Consider the following 23,194-nt stretch of genomic DNA (forward strand, 5'->3'; position numbering starts at 1 on the left):
TATCTGGTTTGGAAGGCATGTACTGCGTGAATGGACACCTAGTTTTGCTTGGGAAAAGTTGCTCATCCACCGTTATGTATGGGCCAGGTTTGTAACACGCAATACAATTTTCAATAAACCTGTCCCACACAGTAGAAAATAGAGCAAACTTGTCCGTTTGCAGTCTCTCCGATCGAGCAGATTTCTCATCAAATCTGAGAAACCTCATAATTTCAACAAAGCGGTCCCTAGACATTGTCGCTTTGCAAAACGGTATTCCCCAGTCATTACACCAAATACTGCTAATCGAGTGACGGTTCGTGCCAGATATTCCACGAGCATAGAATATCGCAATGAATGCATCTAGCTCCTCATCAGATAGAGTAAACTGTAAATTATTGTTCCTGCATGCTTCTGCAAGCGTACAGTTCTTTATATGTGTCAATATATATGAATCAAAAAATAAACGCCATGCGCTCAAAGGACTATCGATAATGATATTTCTTCTGGCGTATCCTGTAGGGCCAGGTGCTTCTCGAAGAATATTTTGGCTGTCACGCCTACCAGGCAAGTGTTCTCCAATTTCAACAGGTTTCCATTGAATACCATCCTCTGAAACTAGTATTCCTTCAGATTCGCCTTCTCTGGTGTTTGTTGTTGCATTACTTTCGCCGCCATCGTTATCTGTTGTTCTTTCTTTTCTGAGACGTTTTGCTGATTTTTTCTGTCCACGACCAGGAGGATGGTCACGAGGCAACATAACTGCATGAGCCCGATCCCCAGTTGATGTGCTTGGAATATCTGTAAAAAAGTTGATGAATATTTAGAATTTTTGTTTTGTAAGGGTCCGTGCACACTGGCTTGATTAGCGGCGGAATATCCGACCGGATTTTCTCACCACAATCCGGCCCGTACCTGCCCGCTCAGGTACAGAGCGGAGTTTCATACCTGAAGCTCCGCTCCGAACCCCGGGCTGGAGCCGCTGTCTGGGACGGAGCCGTGCTCGCGCGTAAGCAAGCGCTGCTCTGTCCCTGACAGCGGCTCCAGCCCGGGGTTCGGAGCGGAGCTTCAGGCATGAGCGGGCAGGTACGGCCTGTATTGCGGCAAGAATATCCAGATGGCTATTCAGCCAGAATTCTGCTAGTGTGCACAGGCCCTAACTCAGTGTGTGGAAGAACAAATAAATACACATAACTACTTACCTTCTGGATTTGTTCCTTCTGAGTCTTCAGATTCACTTGATATGTTCTGAGGAATGAAATCTTCATCACTGTCAGAATCAAATACATGTTCCTGCAATTCGGATTCCGATTCATCCTCCGGTATGGATTGCAAAGTAGCCAGAATATCCTGAGGCTTTATCAAACGTCTTCTCTCCATATTCCTCACAAATTCCATAATTCTATATAGTTCCCTGCTGAAAAATAGAAATGAAATGAAAACTAAAAGAAATAATAACTGTTCTGCCACCTTCAAAAGTAGGTGGGCTGAATCAGTTGACAGACAGCTAAACTATTTCATAACAATTCATACCTGTATGAGTCTTCAGAGCTCGTATGTCTGCGTCTGTTCTCTTTGTCTCTTCAGCTGAACTGAAAGTAAAGTTACTATCCAGAATACTGTCTCCTGCTAGGACCTTAGAAAAACACCACCCTTCATTAGCATAAGATAAGAGCCTAGAGTAAACAAGCTATTTTGTTCAGCATTACACAGTAATACAAGCAGGTAAAACACAAGGAAAATGTGAAAAGTTGACATGTAAATTGAACTACATCTATATGAACATCAGGGTAAATAAGACAGAGTGAAAAAATTATGCACAAAACTTTATAGCAACATTTAGTGACAAAAGGACCTCAAAATATAGTAGGGAGTCAAAATGACTCCCTTCAGTAGTTCTTGGTAAATTTTGAAAAAAACGCGCAAATTTTTCACCAAAATTATTTATTCTCACAAAATCTTTTTTCACATCATATTTGAGGAAAAGTCACCGAGTTTCAAGCCGGAATTCTGAAAAATGTAGTCACAGAAGAGAAATAAAAAACGAAAGGAGTCAAAATGACTCCATCAGTAGTTCTAGTGTTAATAATAATTCTATCACCTGGGCAATACTAAGGAAATCCTGAAAACATGACGTGTTGGGGGGCGTGAGGACTGGAGTTTGGGAAACACTGTTCTAGACCCACGCTACAGGTCAGGCCTAATAAAATAGGGCAGTACGAGAAGGCCCTTGTTGCTTATTTAGTGAAAAACTTCCCATCTGAAAACGCTGGCGGCAGAGGTCACAGTTCTTTGGACAACCAAGGAGTATAGGCGAGAGATACACAAATGCAATCCAGCTGAGGCAGGGGAACACTGTCAAAGTTCTGGGACAGTTTTCTCAGACCCTCCCATCGCACAGGCCCAGGGTGGGGGTAATCTCACAAGTAGTGCAAAGTTTTTGGAAGATTGTGAGGGAGTACCTTGCCGACCGTACCAACGTCCTCCATGATTCCTCTGTGCCTTATAATTATTGGGTATCCAAGCTGGACACGTGGAATGAACTGGCTCTCTACGCCTTGGAGGTCCTGGCCTGCCTTGCCGCTAGCGTTTTATCAGAGCGGGTTTTTAGTGCCGCTAGTGGAATTTTATAACTGATAAGCGCATCCGCCTGTCAACTGAAAATGCTGACAGGCTGACTCTTATAAAAATGAACTAGGGCTGGATTGGACCAGACTTCTCAACACCACCGTATGATAGCGGTGTAACATAAACTCAAATCCAGTGTCTTTTCTTAGGAGGTGTATTCCCATGCACCTCTTCACACCCACACATGGGTATACGCTTCCTGATTTTTGCTGTTTGCTCTTCTCCTTGTCCTTTTCCTCATCCTCCACCATCATATCACCACCATATGTACCATATCAACATATCTACGTCTCTTGCAAGGGACATTGGAGTTCATCCAAATTTTTGGCAGCCCTTGCAGTCACTGCATACGCAATAACATTATAGGAGACCCACTCATTAATAATGGGAACTACAAAGCCTAGCCGGTTGATGGCTGTCTAACAATATCTAGGGCCGACTGCTGGCCCTTTAAGAATAGTAAGGGCTGCCTGATGGCCCTATAAAAATAGACTTTGTGACTGTGTCCCTTCATCATAAATGAAACATGATGTGTCTGATGTGTCACGCACCATATGGCCAGATAAGGTTGTAAAATGTAATTTCCCAGTGAATGCATTTGTCTTGGTTGAAAGCAATGCAAAAGTGCAAAAAACGCATCAAAAACGCTACTTGTGAACATAGCCCAAGGTGTGGAGGAGCATTTTTGTTATTTTGCCTTATATGCAAGTCATTACCCTGGAAAGGATGTTCTTTAACGTATTTCCCAGGAAAATCCATTTTGGTTTAGTTTTTGTATGTTTTATTGTGAGTTCGTAAAAGTGGTGTAATACCTCTGACAACTTTGTTGACAGCAGTGACCTGGGAGTCAGAAATGCTTCCAGGGGTCTTCCCCATGCTGTTCCCATGTCATTTGAGCACTGTTCCCATCGATTTGGGCAATTTTTAGGCCCTCTGCAGACTGCCTGGATGAACCCCGGAAAAATGCTCGAGTTTCCCATAGACTTACATTGGGCTCATTACTCAGACTGTGCACTCGAGCATTCCAATTTGCTCGACCCAGGCATTTTAGTACTCGCTCATCACTAGTGCTTACCTTTCCTACTTTGGTCACAGGGTGACGGCGGCAGCAGGGTGACATGCACGGTAGGGAACCAGTGGCAGAAAGGTGACCGCCTCAGGCGGGTGACGAGCTGTTATTATATATGGATTGGTACATTTGTACACATTCAGGACCACGGTCAGTACATGAATCCATTATCAGATCCACTGTCAGTACGTGAATCCAACATCTCCATATTGTCCTCAAAGCTGTCACCTCTCCATACTGTCCCCCCACACTCCCATCTCTACATACTATTCCCCAACTTCTTCATATTATCTCACATGCTCACATGTCCATACTGTCCCCCCATACTCCATCTCTACTTACTGTTCCCCCACTTCTCCATACAATCTCTTCACACTCCCAGTTCCCCATCCTGTACCCTAATTTCTCCATATTGTCCTCTATGCTCCTACCTCTCTATACTGCCCCCCACTTATTCATATTGTCCCCCACTTCTCCATACTGTGCCCCTACTTCTCCATACAATCCCCCCACGCTCCCAATTCTCCATCCTGTTCCCCCATATTGTCCCCTACACTCCCACCTCTCCATACTGTTCCCCCCACTTCTTCATATTGAACACCCATTTTTCCATATGGTCCCCCACCTCTCCAAAATGCCCTCCACTTCTCCAAATGGTCCCCCTACTCCTCCATCTTGTTCCCCATGCTCCCTCCTCTCCATACTATCCCAACACTAATCCATATGGTCCACCCCCACGCTGCTCCCTCTCACAATTTTCCCTACTGCCCCATAATATGGAAACACGTGTCCTTTGCCGCTCTGCGGCTCACTCAGTGATCATCACATCAGCAGAGTGATGAGGTCAGCAGTGTGCGACCTCATCAATCCACTGCATGTCGGGGCAGGGAGATGATGAGCACTCCCCACCTCCCAGCGCTGCTGTGTTACACAGAGGTATTCACGTCTAAGAAATATGAATACCTCTGAGCACAGGGAAAAGGGAGTCTACTTTGAGCTGCATGCTGTGCAGCCTGGCTTTATGCATACCTGAGCTCTGTGCACTCCGATATAGTTGAGTAGCATAGCTCCGGGTGGGTGCCCCGTGGTGAGCCCCCCTTGGGCCCGAGGCGGCCGCACCTTCTGCCCCCCCGATAGCTACGCTACTGATATACTGGTGTTGTCAGCAGTGACACCACCAGGGTGCTGTGCCCCTCGCACGCAGCTCAGACATGTCCCTGACAATCCTACTCTATGAAATTTACCCTAGGAGATATTGTTAATGCTGTACACCCCCTTTAAACTGTTAGGGAGGCTTGCCAAGAAAAAACTGAATGCCATATACAGTAAATGACAGTGTAATTTATTGTCCCTGGATCCCACCACTAGCCGTAATTGTGCCCTTCATTTGACATAGGCACATGAGGGCCTTTTTTTTTTTTTCTTTCTATTTTTGCAACACAAGTTTGTTTTTTTTAAGTTGTGTTAATTCTACTTTACATATAATGTAGTGAGAAATGTAATTTTCTTTGGGCTCGGGGTTGAAACTAGCTCCCGTCCCCTTCAAGTATTCTGCATCTTCTGGGGGGGTCTTGGTTTTAGCATGCACCATGATATGTGACCCGCAGGTCAGTATGGTTCCGAGGTTACCAGCTTTATCTTACACAACAGATATATTGCCATCATGGGGACAGATTTGGCACCCATGCGATCGCCTGCAGGAGCTGGGCTGATATTCATAGTTGGGCTTTTGCTGAAGAAGAAAACACTGATTCCTGTAGTTTAACCCCCTAGATGCCACACTCCATAACAACCATGGCATCTAGGTGGTTAGACAATGGGCGTGAGCTTCCTCTGTCAGTTCATTGGCCTGATGATTGGTATCAGGTGACCTTACAATGACTGCCATCATAGCACCTGTACTAGAGGCAGCTGGGTATAATAAGATGCCATAAAAACCTCTACATAGTATAGGAGCAGTCAAGCTCAATGACGTCCCCAACTGAAAATAATAAATTAAAATTTAAAAAAATTATAAGAAAAAGCACCTTTTCCTTTCCAGAGGGTAATTAAAATAATGAAAATGTCACTTGGCCATATTGTTTTTACTACTTTTAAACTAACATCTATATCACATTGGTTTTTGTGTCAACCTACTAAGAGTATGTGCACACATTTTATTGATGCCGGTGTACCCGCTCAGTTTTTGCTATTGGAAGACATTTGAGGAACACAATGTTTCTCCTGAAGCGTCATCTTTTTTTTTTTAATCAGAAACTTTTATTAAACATAACAAAACTTGGAAGATATTACATGACAATACTCATTTTACAATATTACAGTAAGTCCCCCCCCCCCCAATGGAGACCTTTCTTTTTATTCCCCCCCCTTCTTTCCTTTCCTTTTCTTCCCTACTTTACTCCTTTTCTGAAGCTGAAGCGTCATCTTTGGCGTTTTTGAGGCGACTTTGGCTTTTTCTTACTGTTTTTTTCTTTAAATATTTTTATTGGGTTTTACAACATTATTGTGAAAACAGAACATTCCAATTGCGTGCAATAATAAGTTATCATTAAACATTAGAATATAAGTATAACTAGCTTGATTAGGTATTTGCTTTTACATGACCCAAATAATTGTGTGTGTGTGTGTGTGTGAGAGAAACAGAGGGCGGAAAGAATGGGAATAAAAAGTAGTGTGTGTGTGTTTTAAAAAACCCCCAAAACCACGACTTATTGAAACCAGCACTTCAGAGGAGACCACATCTACCACAACATTCTATTTTAAGTAACATTCTATTTTCTGACAACCAGATTACTAGGTCATTCCCCTCACTGAATAATATCCAACATGTCCTATAGCGATGGAAAGCCTCGAGGCGCCGATATTTTTTTTTATTTATATATAAAATAGTGAGCGGCGTCCATGCCGAAGCCTCCTTAAGAATTGTTAGGTCACTTCTTTTATTATTAGTACCATATATACTCGAGTATAAGCCGACCCGAATATAAGCCGAGGCACCTAATTTTACCACAAAAAACTGGGAAAACTTATTGACTCGAGTATAAGCCTAGGGAGGAAAATGTAGCAGCTACTGGTAAAATTCCCCATCCTGGTATGCATGACCTCTCCCTGTCATCCCCAATCCTGGTATGCATACCCCCCCCCCCCCCCCGTCATTCCCAGTCCTGGTATGCATGCCCCCCCCCCTCCCCCGTCATCCCCAATCTTGGTATGCATGGCCCCCCATCACTGCACACATTAAAAAAAAAAAACACTCATACTCCCCTTCCTCCCCTTTGCTCCAGGGCTTCTCCTGTTCTGCCACCAGCAACTCGCCTCCACATCTGAGCAGTGCATGATGTCACTGACATGCGCTCTGACGTTGACGTGAGCTGCAGGGATATTCACTCCTCTCCACGCCAGGACTATGTGTGTGGAGAGGGGTGAATATCCCTGTTCTTTAATGGCGTGCGCACAGTGTCAGCAGCCCCCGCTGCGGCTTAGCGGTCTTGTGTGCCCGCTACTAGAGAGAATGCATATTCACCCTTCTCCACGCCAATGGGCGTGGAGAAGGGTGAATATGCATTCTCTTTAGTAGCGGGCACAGAGGATCACTGCATACCAGGCTGCTGACACTGTGCGCACGCTATTAAAGAAATTAATATTCACCCCTCTCCACTCCTATGGGCGTGGAGAAGGGTGAATATTCATTTCTCTTTAGCAGCAGGCACACGTGGTAGCTGCAGCAGTGGCCACTGCGTGTGCCCCACTCCACCGCCGCCACAAACCCCCACTATCCACCACCGGACTATGTATATACCCGAGTATAAGCCGAGGGGGGGCTTTTTCAGCCTAAGAAATGGGCTGAAAAAGTCGGCTTATACTCGAGTATATACAGTGTTTATTTTTAAAGCACCATTGACTCCATGGTGCTGTACTTTAGAAAAGGTGTTACATACAAAGTACAGATAAATTACAGTGAACAAACTAACAATGACACACTGGTACAGAGGGGAGAGGACCCTGCCCTTTAGGGCTTACAGTCTGTGATTTTCAGTTGATAGGTAGGTTCACATGACCGTATATAAAAAATAGTTCAGAAGTTCATCCAGAAAACTCGGACGATATACAGGTGCTTCTCACAAAATTAGAATGTCATCAAAAAGTCAATTTATTTCGGTTCTTCAATACAAAAAGTGAAACTCATATATTATATAGAGCAGGGGTGGGCAATTAATTTTCCTGAGGGGCCACATGAGAGACTGTGAAAGTTGTGGAGGGCCGAACCAGGCTGAATTAATTCTCCTCAATATTAATATCAGCATATTAATTATAGTTATTATATTAATTGCATTACTTAATATTGAGCAGAAGTATGCTGACATCCCCCTATATACCGTTTGAACCCGAATAGAGCCTCTTCTATATACCGTATGAGAGCCCCACATAGCCTCACCACGTCCAGCATGACACCCTCATAGCCTCCCCATGTCCTGCAACGGACCCTCATAGCCTCCCCAAACACATTAAAAGAAAAAAAAAAAAAAAACACATTCACCTTGCTTTCGTTCCCCTGGTGCTATGCATCTGGCTCCCGTCTCCGATGCACTGACGTGATGACGTCATCGCATCAGCTGCTTCACGTGCTGATCGGCAGACAAGAGGGGCCTGAGGCCCCTCCTCTACCAAAGTCAGCGGCGGCGCGCAAATGGAGACAGGGTCAGGCGGCGCTGAAAGTGAGTGGGCAGGCACGGTGCGGTCCGTGGGCCACTGCTTCAGCCCTTCGGCTGTCTCGGTCCACGGGCCGCACTTTGCCCAGGTCTGATATAGTCATTACAAACAGAGTGATCTATTTCAAGTGTTTATTTCTGTTAATGTTGATGATTATGGCTTACAGCCAATGAAAACACAAAAGTCATTATCTCAGTAAATTAGAATACTTTATAACAGCTTGAAAAATGTTTTTAAAATCCGAAATGTTGGCCTACTGACTAGTGATGAGCGAGTATGTTTTGTTAACCAATTCGCCGAGTATACTCGGGCGAGCACCGAGTATTTACAGCGTGCTCGGTGATATGTTTGAATCACTCCCGTGTGCATAATTTGCGGCTGTTAAACAGTCGCAAATCATGCACACGGGAGTAATTCAAACATATCATCGAGCACGCTGTAAATACTCGGTGCTCGCCCGAGTATACTCGGCGAAAGGGTTAACAAAACATACTCGCTCATCACTAGTACTGACATGTATGTTCAGTAAATGCACTCAATACTTGGTCGGGGCTCCTTTTGCATCAATTACTGCATCAATACGGCGTGGCATGGAGGCGATCAGCCTGTGGCACTGCTGAGGTGTTATGGAAGCCCAGGTTGCTTTGATAGCAGCCTTCAGCTCATCTGCATTGTTGGGTCTGATGTCGCTCATCTTCCTCTTGACAATACCCCATAGATTCTCTATGGGGTTAAGGTCAGGCGAGTTTGCTGGCCAGTCAAGCACAGTGATACTGTTGTTTTTAAACCAGGTATTGGTACTTTTGGCAGTGTGGACAGGCGCCAAGTCCTGCAGGAAAATGAAATTTCCATCTCCAAAAAGCTTGTTGGCAGAGGGAAGCATGAACTGCTCTAAAATTTCCTGGTAGACGGCTGCGCTGACTTTGATCCTGATAAAACACAGTGGACCTTAACCAGCAGATGACATGGCTCCCCAAACCATCACTGATTGTGGAAACTTCACACTAGACCTCAAGCAGCTAGGATTGTGGCCTCTCCACTCTTCCTCCAGACTCTGGGACCTTGATTTCCAAATGAAATGCAAAATTTACTTTCATCTGAAAACAACAGTGCAGGTCTTTTTCTCCTTGGCCCAGGTAAGACGCTTCTGGTGTTGTCTATTGGTCATGAGTGGCTTGACACAAGGAATGCGACACTTGTAGCCCACTTCCTGGATACGTCTGTGTGTGATGGCTCTTGAAGCAATGACTCCAGCAGCAGTCCACTCCTTGTGAATCTCCCCAAATGTTTGAATGGTCTTTTCTTAACAATGCTTTCAAGGCTGCTGTTATCCCGGTTGCTTGTGCTCCTTTTTCTACCACACTTTTTTTCCTTCCACTCAACTTTCCATTAATATGCTTGGATACAGCACTCTGTGAACAGCCAGCTTCTTTAGCAATGACCTTTTGTGGCTTACCCTCCTTGTGGAGTGTGTCAATGACTGCCTTCTGGACATCTGTCAAGTCAGCGGTCTTCCCCATGATTGTGGAGCCTACTGAAACTGACTAAGGGACCTTTTTAAACGCGTAGGAAGTCTTTTCAGGTGTTTTTTGTTAATTATTTTAATTTACTGAGATAATGACTTTTTCATTGGCTGTAAGCCATAATCATCAACATTAACAGAAATAAACACTTGAAATAGATCACTCTTTGTAATGACTATGTAATGAGTTTCACTTTTTGTATTGAGGAATTGAAATTAACTTTTTTATATTCTAATTTAGTGAGAAGCACCTGTATTTCTCACTTGTTATCTGTTGTGCAGTCCTTGTTGTTGTACAGCAACAGCTTTTAATAATTTACAGGACAATTTACAGTTTCAGGTTTTACAGAATTGCAATGTATCTGTAAAAACCTGATGCTGTACTGTGTTTCTGATTTGAATGTGTGAATCTCATCCGACTTACTGAAGGAGCTTGTGCATGCTGCTATATAGATAGATATAATATCCTGCACATTAACCTATATCTGCCGGTTTCCCCATGCAAGTTGCTCTTAATGTTTTTCCTGTGGAAAAAAACATGTACGGTATGTATACAAGAAGATTTGGGGTGGGTGCATGATTGTGATGTTCGCCCTGTCTGTTCAGTCTACTAGGATCTATCATGCAGACATTTATGGTCTCTACTGTGATATTGGAAATGACGTAGTATCTTTCCATTCTTGTAACTTTGCATTTCTTTTACACAGCGGGTGCTTCTCATTGTCGCTCCTGATGTTGATGCTTTGTGTGCATGTAAAATATTGCAGGTAAGGGAATTTTCCATATTATATGTTTAGTTTGTATGTGCTGAGACCCATTATATCTCTAGATAAAAGCCAAATAATTATCATCTAACACCAACAGGGAATGATGCAAGAAAACCCAAAATATACCAGTGCAAGATTTTCCATGGTCCTATGACATAATCGGGGCGCCGTTCATCAATATGTTTGTATTAGGGCCGTTTATAACTTCACACTACCAGATCGGTCATACAACAAATCCCAAAGATACCAAACGGTCGCTAATGAATGCTAGGTGAACAGAAACCTAGAAGTGTATGTTCTCATAGTCTACAGCTTCCCTATATTCCTGTGACTTTGTCAGTATAACAATTCTGTATATTCAACCACTAGTTGCTTGCGCCTTTTAGACATTGATCTATTCATTAGGCAGAAGTCTCTAAAAACCCTGGTGTCTTCTTTGTAGACAGGTGCAGATGGCACTGATCTGAATGCTCCATCTCTGCTCTTCAGCTGTACAGTGCATTTGGATCAGCTCAAATGAATATTGTTCTACTTTTTGTATTCATTTTACTCATTTTATTTCATTCTATTCATTATATTGTGTTTCTCAGGCTTTATTTCAGTGTGACCATGTCCAGTATACATTAATTCCGATTTCTGGGTGGCAAGAACTTGAAGTTATTTTCCTTGAACATAAAGAACAGGTAGAATTGATGGATAATGTTATTTTCCTTCATTTTCCGTTACATTAGTTTTTTTCTTCTGTATAGTAAATGCCTCCATATGCTGTCTGGATTTACAATGTGTTTTTTTTTTTTTTTTTAAATTCTATAGAATTTAATTGTTTGCTTGCTCCTGTGTAATGTTGTTCTGCCTCTTGCTTCCTATGGCAAACCCATACATTTAGACTAGCCAATATATAGTGGTGTGAAAAACTGTTTGTCCCCTTCCTGATTTCTTATTCTTTTGCATGTTTATCACTCTTAAATGTTTCAGATCACAAAACATATTCAAATATTAGACAAAGATAGCACAAGTAAACACAAAATGCAGTTTTTAAATGAAGGTCTTTATTATTAAGGGAAAAAGAAATCCAAACCTACAGGTCCCTGTGTGAAAAAGTTATTGCCCCCTAAACCTAATAAATGGTTGGGCCACCCTTAACAGCAACAACTGCAATCAAGCGTTTGCAATAACTGGCAATGAGTCTTTTCCAACAATCTGGAGGAATATTGTCCACTCATCTTTGCAAAATTGTTGTAATGCTGCCACATTGGAGGGTTTCCAAGCATGAACCGCCTTTTTAAAGTTATGCCACAGCATCTCAATCAGATTAAGGTCAGAACTTTGACTAGGCCACTCCAAAGTCTTAATTTTGTTTTTCTTAAGCCATTCAGAGGTGGACTTGCTGGGGTGTTTTGGATCATTGTCCTGCTGCATAACCCAAGTGCGCTTCAGCTTGAGGTCATGAACAGATGGCTGGACATTCTCCTTCAGGATTTTTTGGTAGACAGCAGAATTCATGGTTCCATTTACCACAGCAAGTCTTCCAGGTCCTGAAGCAGCAAAACAGCCCCAGACCATCACATTACCACTACCATATTTTACTGTTAGTATGTTGTTCCGTTTCTGAAATGTTGTGTTACTTCTACGCCAGATGTAATGGGACATACACCTTCCAAAATGTTTAACTTTTGTCTTGTCAGTCCAGAGTATTCTCCCAAAAGTCTTGGCGATTATCAAGATGTTTTCTGGCAAAACTGAGATGAGCCTTTATGTTCTTTTTGCTCAGCAGTGGTTTTCATCTTGGAACTCTGCCATGCATGCCATTTTTGCTCAGTCTTTCTTTTGGTGGAGTCATGAACACTGACCTTAACTGAGGCAAGTGAGGCCTGCAGTTTTTTTGATGATGTTGGGGTCTTTTGTGACCTCTTGGATGAGTCTGCGCTGTGCTCTTGGGGTAATTTTGGTCAGCTGGCCACTCTAGGGAAGGTTCACCACTGTTCCATGTTTTCGCCATTTGTGGATAATGGCTCACTGTGGTGCGCTGGAGCCCCAAAGCTTTAGAAATGGCTTTATAACCTTTTCCTGACTGATGGATCTCAATTACGTTCTCATTTGTTCCTGAATTTCTTTGGATCGCAGCATGATGTCAAGCATTTGAGAATCTTTTCGTCTACTTCACTTTGTCAGGCAGGTCCTGTTTAAGTGATTTCTTGATTGAGAACAGGTGTAGCAGTTATCAGGCCTGTGTGTGGCTGGGGAAGTTGAACTCCACTTCCCAAAGATGTGATAAACCACAGTTAATTTTACTTTTTAAGGGGGAGGGCAATCACTTTTTCACACAGGGCCCTGTAGGTTTGGATTTCTTTTTCCTTTCTAATAAAGACCTTCATTTAAAAACTGCATTTTGTGTTTACTTGTGTTACCTTTGTCTAATATTTAAATTTGTTTTGTGATCTGAAACATTTAAGTGTGACAGACATGGAAAAGAATAAGAAATCCGTAAGGGGGGGAAATATTTTCACACCACTGTATGTGGTGTATTACTACCTAAACTGTTTTTAAAAAATCTTATTGCAAGACATTGTATACAAAAGCAGTTTTACAGTGCCACTTAAGACTTCATTAGGATATAGGATTTGGAACATCTACCTCCATACCTAGCAGGTTAGAACAGTTACCTGACAGTTTACCTTTAAATCCTTGTCTGTAGACTTAATTCATAAGTGTCTTCTTGGTGTTCTGACCTATTTTGACAAGAAAATAAATTAAATGTAAAAAAGCTTCCACTGTATTTACTCATTTATTTATTTTTTTCTTTCAGTTTCATTACTTTGTACTCTTGAATTGTGGTGCAAACGTTGATCTTTTGGAGACTTTGCAACCGCAGGAAGAGACAATCTTTTTTATATGCGACACCCACCGACCAATAGATGTAGTAAATGTGTACAATGATACCCAGGTATGTCTTGAATGTATGATAATTTATAGAATTAATATTTTATTTTTGTGTTACAATCAGGAGTTCATTGAGAATATTTATATGTTACACAGATAAAGTTACTTATTAAACAGGATGATGATCTTGAAATACCTGTCTATGATGACATTTTCCGGGATGATGAAGATGAGGAGGAAGACGATTCTGGGAATGAAAGTGAAGGCTCCGAGCCATCTGGAAAGCGCAGGCGCTTTGATGAGGTACCGTAAAATTAAATACTTGATAACACATTATGCATTTAGATCTGTTGTCAGCCATGGCCATTTTCCGTGTTTTCATGTTTTTCTCCCCTTCTTCCCAGAGCCATACATTTTTTTTTTTTATATTTCCGTCAATATGGCCGTATGAGGGCTTGTTTTTTGCTGGACTAGTTATGCTTTTGAATGACACCATTGATTTTACCATATAGTGTACTGGAAAATGGGGAAAAAAATTCCAAGTGCGGTGAAATTGCAAAAAAAAGTGCAATTCCACAATAGTTTGTTTTTGTTTTTATTTTATTTACCATGTTCCCGATACGTTAAGTCACCTGGCAATATGATTCTCCAGGTCAGTACAAGTACTCAGATACCAAATATGTATAGTGTTTTTTTTTTTTGTTTTTTTTTAAATCGTGAAAACAAACTCCAAAATTTTGTATAAAAAAGCTTTTGTTTGTTGCAATTTTCCAAGGCCCATAATGTTCTCATTTTTCAGGTTTTGGTGCTGAGTTATGGCTTTTTTTTTTTTGTTCCATGAGATTGTTTTTATTGATACCACTTTGGGGTAGATGTTTTGAACGCTTCCTATTGCATTTTATTGCAATGTTGTGGCGAACAAAAAAAAACATTCTGGCGTTTCGATTTTTTTCTTGTTGCGCCCTTTACTGATCTGATTAATTTACTTTATATTTTGATCTGTCATTTCTGAACGCAGTGATACCAAATATGTGTAATTTTTTAATTGTTTTATTTTCAATTGGGCAAAAGGGGGCGATTTGAACTTTTTTTTTTTATTTTTCATATTTTTAAAAACTTTCTATTGTATATAATTGTCCATTTGAAGACTTGAAGCTGCGATGATATGATTGCCTGTGCTATTCATAGCAGGGTTTCAGCTTTGCTATGTATAGCAGAAATTACCATATCCTATGAACGCCGGCCTCGAGCCGGTGTTCACAGGAGTATCATAATGATAGGCACCAGGCGGACTACTGCAGAAGACCCTCGGCTGTCATGACAACCCATCGGCACCCCACAATAACATGACTGGAACCGAAGGGCGGGATTTGTGACGCGCTTCCAACTGGTACATGTTAAATAGTGCTGTCAGAGATTCACAGCAGAACTTAACTGGTTAACAGCTGCGGGTAGAGTTCCCGTCCACCTGCAGCTGTTTAAAGGCATATGACAGCTGATTAGATCAGCTGTCATGTGCATGGAAAGATGCGGGCAGAGTTCTGGACACCACATCAAAGTCGGGGTCATGACGTTTATGACGTAAATATACATCATATGTCGTGAAGGGGTGAAAGCCTGTTCTTTGGTGCCATTCACTTCAGCATCAGGGAATGAAAGGTGCAGATGTTGTGATGGAATACCCACCAATCAACACATGTTACGCTATGTAGCTAAATTCTAAGTATATTAGAAAATATAAAATTGTTCATTTACTTTTCTTCCAAAGGTAGCTGTAGAAAGACGAATTGAGAGAAGACGTCAGAGAAGAGAGTGGGAGGCACGTAGGTAAGATGAGGATGATTAGATTTATATATTGTGACGCCTTGGAGTACAAAAATATTGAAGACAAAATAAATGCAGTTTAATATTGATAATGCTTGTACTGCTCAGCTCCTCTGGGGAGCTCCTTTATGACTGTTGGAAAGCCATTCTAGGTGATGACCTGATGAAACTGCTTTACAGAATGCCAAGGGCGTATAAAGCGGTCACCAGAGTGAAAGAGGGATACTTAGAGGAATCTAAGGTTTAAAGGGAATCTGTCAGGTGATTTTTGTGTAGTATAATAGGATCCTGAAAGGGCTACCGAAGCCCTATTTTAGGATGTGTAACTTTTAGTTCTCTACGTTGCCCCGTTGTGTTCCTGTAAGCCCTGGACAAATTTATTATCGCGTGCTGGCAAGTCAAGCATATGTAAATGACAAATGAATATTCACCTCTTCCCTCGCCCATAATCCCGCCCACCCCTCTGCACAGCTGTCACTAATTCAGTCGGACTGCCATCAGCGACACCAGTGCAGAGAGGTGGGTGGGAGAAGGGGTGAATATTCATTTATCATTTACATATGCTTGACTTGCTGGCGTGCGATAATAAATTTGTCCATGGCTGACAGGAACACGATGGGCCCATGTAGGGAATTAAGTTACATATCCTGAAAGGGCTGCTCAAGCCCTATTTCAGGATGCTATTAGAGTATACTACACGAAAATAACTTGACAGATTCCTTTTAATACATATTGTGGTTTTTTTTTTTCACACTTGTTTCGTTACGCCTTCTTTCTATATGTGTTTCTTTGGTGTTGCTCCCCTCAGTCAGAATCTACAATGTGCACATTCCAATAAAAACAAGGAAACCATTGTAGCAACAAGTGTGTACAAACTTTTGACTGGTACTTTGTCTTAAACTCTTATTTCCTTTCTAACCCACAGGAGGGAGATCCTTTTTGACTATGAACAGTATGAATACCATGGAACATCTGTGAGTAGTACATGGCCGGTATTGGTTTGTCCACACCCTCCTCTCTTATTTAATCTTTTTGCACCCTTTTTTTTGGGAGGGGGGGCGGAGGAGGGGGTGAGGGTTGCTAGGCACAGTGTAAGTATCTGCTGCAGAATGGTCCCAGTAGTAAGATGGATAAAGACTGGGAAACATTTATCATTGCATTTGAGCCATTTTTTTTCTCAAATTTCATTGTTGTAAATGACTAGGTTAAATTTAGTAAAGAGAATCTGTCGCCAGGTCTTCTCTACCTCATCTGAGAGCAGCATAATGTAGGGGCAGACACCCTGATTCCAGCGTTGTCACTTACTGGGCTGCTTGCTGCAGTTTTGATAAAATCCCTGTTCAAATTGCTGCAGATCTACCAGTTCTCTGAATCCGGAGCTCTGTATAATCCCCCCGCCCACACCCCTGATTGATAGCTTTCTGAGAACCCTGAAAAATCTAAACTTTGCAATTGTTTTCCCAGTCACCGCAGCTCTTTAAAAAAATTATAATTGAAAGTGTGATGGGTACCCTGAAGTGGATTCAGTGAAAAAGTCAGCTCAACACACAAAAACACAAGCCCTCCCTCAACACCTTCAGCAGAAAAATACAAATGTTACAGGTCTCAGAAAATGTCATTACAAACCAATAATTTATTTTTGTTTACAAACTTTTGAATCTTTTTTTCACCACTTAAAAAATATCTTCAAGTTTGGTATTACCGTACTTGTACTGACCCGGAGAGTCATGGAACCAATGTAATTTTGAACATACCATGAATGTAATAAAAACAAAACCCAAAAAACAATGCCAGAATTGTGTTGTTTTTTTTTTTGACCATTGCATCCCATTTGGAATCTTAATCACATTTCTCATTACATTGGTATGGTAAATTGAAATATGGCATTCAAAACTGCAGCTCATCCTGCAAAAAGCGGGTCCAATACGGCTATGTTGACGGAAAAAAACAAAAGAGAAAAATTAATGAAAAACTCCTATGTCCTCTTTTCTACTGATACTCATTACACGCTAAAGTCATTTTGATAACAATTATCGCAAATGATTGGATGTAGACTTTGAATAAGGATATAGTAAAAAGTATTCAAATGTGTTGTGTGGTTAGTAGTGTTGAGCATTCCGATACTGAAATATCGGGTATCGGCCGATATTCACTGTATCGGAATTCCGATACTTAATTCCGATACTTTTATAATATCGAATACCGGAATCGGAAGTTCCCATAATGCCTGCGCTCTGCAGTGTCTCTGAAGGATGACAAGCTGGATGGCAGCGCTCAGCTGCGATCCAGCTTGTCATCAGAATGCCATCCCAGCGTGGGAGAATTCTCCTGATTGTTTAAAAGCCGGCGCGCGGTAAAAAGCCGCCGGCTTTTAAACAATCACGCAGCCCCATACTGCTTCCCCGCAGCCTACCACCCCGATCCTCCGCTCCCCTCGCCACCTCCCATCCCGATCGTAAATTAGGACCGGGCGGGGAGCGCAGCACCAAGGAGCGAAGGACCCGGGCGGGGAAGCCGGCAGTGAAAAGACTTCACCGCCGGCTTTCCCGTTCTGTGCTGCGCTTTCCCGCCGGTTATTTCAAATGAACAGCTGAGGTATCAGGTGATGCCGATCAGCTGTTCATTTGAAGTAGCCGCGGTGCCCTCAGAGGGTTCATGTGAGTTCATGCTTGACTGCATGAACTCACATCAACTTTCCCACGGCCGCACAGGTCAGCCTCACCTCCCGGACCCGTCATGATTAGTGTGTGCGGGGTGTGTGTGTGTGCGGGGTGTGTGTGCGGGGTGTGTGTGTGCGGGTGTGTGTGTGCGGGTGTGTGTGCGGGTGTGTGTGCGGGTGTGTGTGCGGGTGTGTGTGCGGGCAGACATAGGCCGATGTGACACTACTACTCCCATCGGCCTATGTCTGTCCCCCGTCCACTCCTGCCAGCAGGATCAGCTCGATGGGAGCAGTAGTTCCCATCAGCCTGATCCTGCTATTTAAATTGCCCTACTGTGTCCCCAATAAATGTTAAATACATGTCATTGGTGGCCAGTGGTTACCTAAAAGAAATTAGTTCATACATTACCTGTCCCCGCCGATCGCCACCTAAAATAAAGTAAAAAATAAAAAACTACACCTATACTCACCAAGACACCTAATTCCCCGAAGCCATCGATCTCCTGTAATAAAATATAAAATAATAAACCACAACCTTATCCTTACCCCTCCGTAGTAGTCCACGAGTGTCCCACGAAGATCTCCAGTTCAGAGCAGCCACATAGAATGTGACCGCTCTGAACCGCTGCCGCCGCTAGAATGACGGGGCCGTAAGGGTTCACCGGAGTTCAGGCAGCGCTGCTCCGGTTAGCTCCTTTACGGCACTGCTGTATCGTGAGAAATTCCCACGGTACAGCACTGCCGTAAAGGAGGTCTCCGGAGCTGCGCTGCCTGAATGCACTCCGGTGACCTCAGTCAGTGGCTCCCGCTGCCGGGAGCGGACGTGTTCCCGGCAGCGTGAGCTTACAGCAGCCATGCACAGCTGTCACCATCTCCAGATGTGACAGCTGTGCATGGGAGATCAGCGCAGGAACGTGGACAGGTAACTATTTTTTTTTTAGTAAACTAAGAATTAAATAAAATGGTGTTTTATTTCAAATAAATTATTTTTTTCTGGGTGTAGTGTGTTTTTTCTTTTTAACACTTTGTAGGTTAGTAATGGGGGTGTCATATAGACGGCCATCATTACTAACCTGGGCTTCATGGCAGCTGGCGCTGACATGAACCCCACCACTATTACCCCCTGCCACCGCACCAGGGCAGCGTGGAAGAGCGAGGCTAAGTGCCAGAATTGGCGCATCCTATGGATGCGCCATTTCTGGGGCGGCTGACGGCTGGTGTTTCTAGCCTGGGAGGGGGCCAATATTCATGGCACCCTTCCTGAGCTATTAATATCAGCCCCCAGCTGTCTGCCTAGCCTTTGCTAGCTATTAAAATAGAGGGGACCCCACGTCATTTTTTTTTGGGGGGTCCCCCATTTTAATAGCTAGTAAAGGCTAGGTATTCAGCTGGGGGCTGATATTAGTAGCCTGGGAAGCTCCGTGGGTTTTACCCCCTTCCCAGGCTTCAAACATCTGCCCCAGCCGTCTGCTTAACCTCCGCTAGAGACTAAAATTATGGGGGATCCCACGCCATTTTTTTTTTAAATAAATCCTTTATTTTAACACTAAATGACATTTGAGGACTTAATAAAGATGCAGTCCCTAAATTATTATTTATTTTTTAATAAATTTTTCCCAAAACTTTTGACGTGGGCTTCGCCATATTTTTGTATGCCAGCCAGGTACAGCATCCAGCTTCTATGAACGCGCCATTTTCCGGGGCGGCCGCGGACTGCAATTTTCAGCGGGGGGGGGGAGGGCAAAAAGCTTGGGCCTCCCTGCGCTGCAGATTCCATCCCCCAGCTGCCTAGTTGTACCTGGCTGGACACAAAAATAGGGAGAAGCTCCACGTTTTTTTTTTTTTAATTATTTCATGAAATTCATCGAATAATTAAGAAAAAAAGGGCTTCCCTATATTGTTGTGTCTGGCTAGGTACAAATAGGCAGCTGGTGGTTGGGGGCAGCCCGTTCCTGCCTGCTGTACCTGGCTGGACACAAATATAGTGTGAAGCCCCACGTCAATTTTTTTTTAATTATTTCAGGAAATTCATGAAATAATTAAAAAAAAATTATGTGGGGCTTCGCCCTATAATTGTGTCCAGCCAGGTACAGCAGGCAGGAACGGGCTGCCCCCAACCACCAGCTGCCTATTTGTACCTAGCCGGACACAACAATATAGGGAAGCCCTTTTTTTCTTAATTATTCCATGAATTTCATGAAATAATTAAAAAAAAAAATGTGTGGCGCTTCGCCCTATTTTTGTGTCCAGCCAGGTACAACTAGGCAGCTGGGGGCTGGAATCTGCAGCGCAGGGAGACCCAAGCTTTCTGGGTCCCACCCGCTGCAAATTGCAGTCCGCAGCCGCCCCGGAAAATGGCGCGTTCATAGAAGCGCCATCTTCTGGCGCTGTACCCAACTCATCCAGGGCCCTGGTGCGGTGGCTCACTGGGTAATAAAGGGGTTAAGGCCAGCTTGGCATTATCAGCTGGCCCTAAGCCCGAAATTCATGGGGTCACGCCAATATTAGACATGACCGCCATGAATTTCTAGTAAAGTATTTAAAAAAAACACAACACCCAGAATAAAGTCCTTTAATTGAAATAAAGACACAATTCTTTATTGTTCTAAATTAAACCATACTTACCGCCACACCCATTCCAGCTGAAGCCAACGATCTCCTGCAATAAAAGTAAAATAATAAAGCAACCTCATCCTTACCTTTCCATGGTTCCCAGGACAGCTTCAGCTCTGCTACATCGAGATGACAGGCTGGACCGCAGCAGAACGCTGCCATCCAGCCTGTCATCCCGCGGACACTGAGAAGCGCAGGCATGCTTGCGCTCCTCAGTGTCTTTCTGTGACGTCATCCAGATGAGCCGAGGTCATGTCCAATGAACTCAGCTCACCTCATGCACGTCACTGACAGCGTGGGAAAATTCTCCTGCACTCAGCGCTTCAGCGTGAGAATTCTCCCACGCTGTCAGTGACGTGCATGAGGTGCGCCGAGTTCATGGGACATGACCTCACCTCATGCACGTCACTGACAGCGTGGGAAAATTCTCACGCTGAAGCGCTGAGTGCAGGAGAATTCTCCCACGCTGTCAGTGACGTACATGAGGTGAGCCGAGTTCATTGTCGGCTCATCTGGATGCCGTCACAGCCAGACACTGAGGAGTGGAAGTATGCCTGCGCTTCTCAGTGTCTGCGGGATGACAGGCTGGATGGCAGCGTTCTGCTGCGGTCCAGCCTGTCATCTCGATGTAGCAGAGCTGGAGCCGTCGTGGGAGCCATGGAAAGGTAAGGATGAGGTTGCTTTATTATTTTTCTTTTATTGCAGGAGATCGTTGGCTTCAGCTGGAATGGGCGTGATGGTAAGTATGGTTTAATTTAGAACAATAAAGAATTGTGTGTTTATTTCAATTAAAGGACTTTTTTCTGGGTGTTTGTGTTTTTTTTAAATACTTTACTAGAAATTCATGGTGGTCATGTCTAATATTGGCGTGACCCCATGAATTTCGGGCTTAGGGCCAGCTGATAATGCCAAGCTGGCCTTAACCCCTTTATTACCCAGTGAGCCACCGCATCAGGGCCCTGGATGAGTTGGGTACAGCGCCAGAAGATGGCGCTTCTATGAACGCGCCATTTTCCGGGGCGGCTGCGGACTGCAATTTGCAGCGGGTGGGGCCCAGAAAGCTTGGGCCTCCCTGCGCTGCAGATTCCATCCCCCAGCTGCCTAGTTGTACCTGGCTGGACACAAAAATAGGGCGAAGCTCCACGTTTTTTTTTTTTTAAATTCATGAAATTCATGGAATAATTCAGAAAAAAAGGGCTTCCCTATATTGTTGTGTCCGGCTAGGTACAAATAGGCTGCTGGTGGTTGGGGGCAGCCCGTTCCTGCCTGCTGTACCTGACTGGACACAAATATAGGGCGAAGCCCCACATCAATTTTTTTAAATTATTTCATGAATTTCCTGAAATGATTTAAAAAAAATTGACGTGGGGCTTCGCACTATATTTGTGTCCAGCCAGGTACAGCAGGCAGGAACGGGCTGCCCCCAACCACCAGCTGCCTATTTGTACCTGGTTGGACACAACAATATAGGGAAGCCCTTTTTTTCTTAATTATTTCATGAATTTCATGAAATAATTAAAAAAAAAAAATACGTGAAGCTTCTCCCTATTTTTGTGTCCAGCCAGGTACAACTAGGCAGCTGGGGGATGGAATCTGCAGCGCAGGGAGGCCCAAGCTTTCTGCCCCCCCCCCTCCCCCCGCTGAAAATTGCAGTGCGCAGCCACCCCGGAAAATGGCGCGTTCATAGAAGCTGGATGCTGTACCTGGCTGGCATACAAAAATATGGCGAAGCCCACGTCAAAAGTTTTGGGAAAAATTAATTAAAAAATAAATAATAATTTAGGGACTGCATCTTTATTAACTCCTCAAATGTCATTTAGTGTTAAAATAAAGGACTTATTTTAAAAAAAATTGACGTGGGGCTTCGCCCTATATTTGTGTCCAGCCAGGTACAGCAGGCAGGAACAGGCTGCCCCCAACCACCAGCTGCCTATTTGTACCTGGCCGGACACAACAATATAGGGAAGCCCTTTTTTAAAAAAATTATTTCATGAAATAATTAAAAAAAAATTGACGTGGGGCTTCGCACTATATTTGTGTCCAGCCAGGTACAGCAGGCAGGAATGGGCTGCCCCCAACCACCAGCTGCCTATTTGTACCTGGTTGGACACAACAATATAGGGAAGCCCTTTTTTTCTTAATTATTCCATGAATTTCATGAAATAATTTAAAAAAAAAATGCGTGGGGCTTCGCCCTATTTTTGTGCCCAGCCAGATACAACTAGGCAGCTGGGGGCTGGAATCCGCAGCGCAGGGAGACCCAAGCTTTCTGGGCCACCCCCGCTGCAAATTGCAGTCCGCAGCCGCCCCAGAAAATGGCGCGTTCATAGAAGCGCCATCTTCTGGCGCTGTACCCAACTCATCCAGGGCCCTGGTGCGGTGGCTCACTGGGTAATAAAGGGGTTAAGGCCAGCTTGGCATTATCAGCTGGCCCTAAGCCCAAAATTCATGGGGTCACGCCAATATTAGACATGACCACCATGAATTTCTAGTAAAGTATTTAAAAAAACACAACACCCAGAAAAAAGTCCTTTAATTGAAAT

At 43.5% G+C, this 23,194-nt stretch overlaps 1 protein-coding gene across 1 annotated transcript in view; it reads left to right on the forward strand.

Moving 5' to 3' along the window:
* CDC45 (cell division cycle 45) overlaps nucleotides 1-23,194 on the forward strand; it is a 94,515-nt gene that overhangs the window by 31,092 nt on the left and 40,229 nt on the right. The window contains exons 2-7 of the mRNA XM_073675229.1: nucleotides 10,616-10,675; nucleotides 11,266-11,358; nucleotides 13,482-13,619; nucleotides 13,712-13,858; nucleotides 15,324-15,382; nucleotides 16,305-16,353. Coding sequence (XP_073531330.1) covers nucleotides 10,616-10,675; nucleotides 11,266-11,358; nucleotides 13,482-13,619; nucleotides 13,712-13,858; nucleotides 15,324-15,382; nucleotides 16,305-16,353 — 546 coding nt within the window. The remainder of the gene's footprint in view (nucleotides 1-10,615; nucleotides 10,676-11,265; nucleotides 11,359-13,481; nucleotides 13,620-13,711; nucleotides 13,859-15,323; nucleotides 15,383-16,304; nucleotides 16,354-23,194) is intronic.

This window comes from Phyllobates terribilis, unplaced genomic scaffold (assembly GCF_046119375.1).
Source record: "Phyllobates terribilis strain yellow unplaced genomic scaffold, ASM4611937v1 Scaffold_1__5_contigs__length_1240528914, whole genome shotgun sequence".
In the NCBI taxonomy this organism is placed as follows: Eukaryota; Metazoa; Chordata; class Amphibia; order Anura; family Dendrobatidae; genus Phyllobates; species Phyllobates terribilis.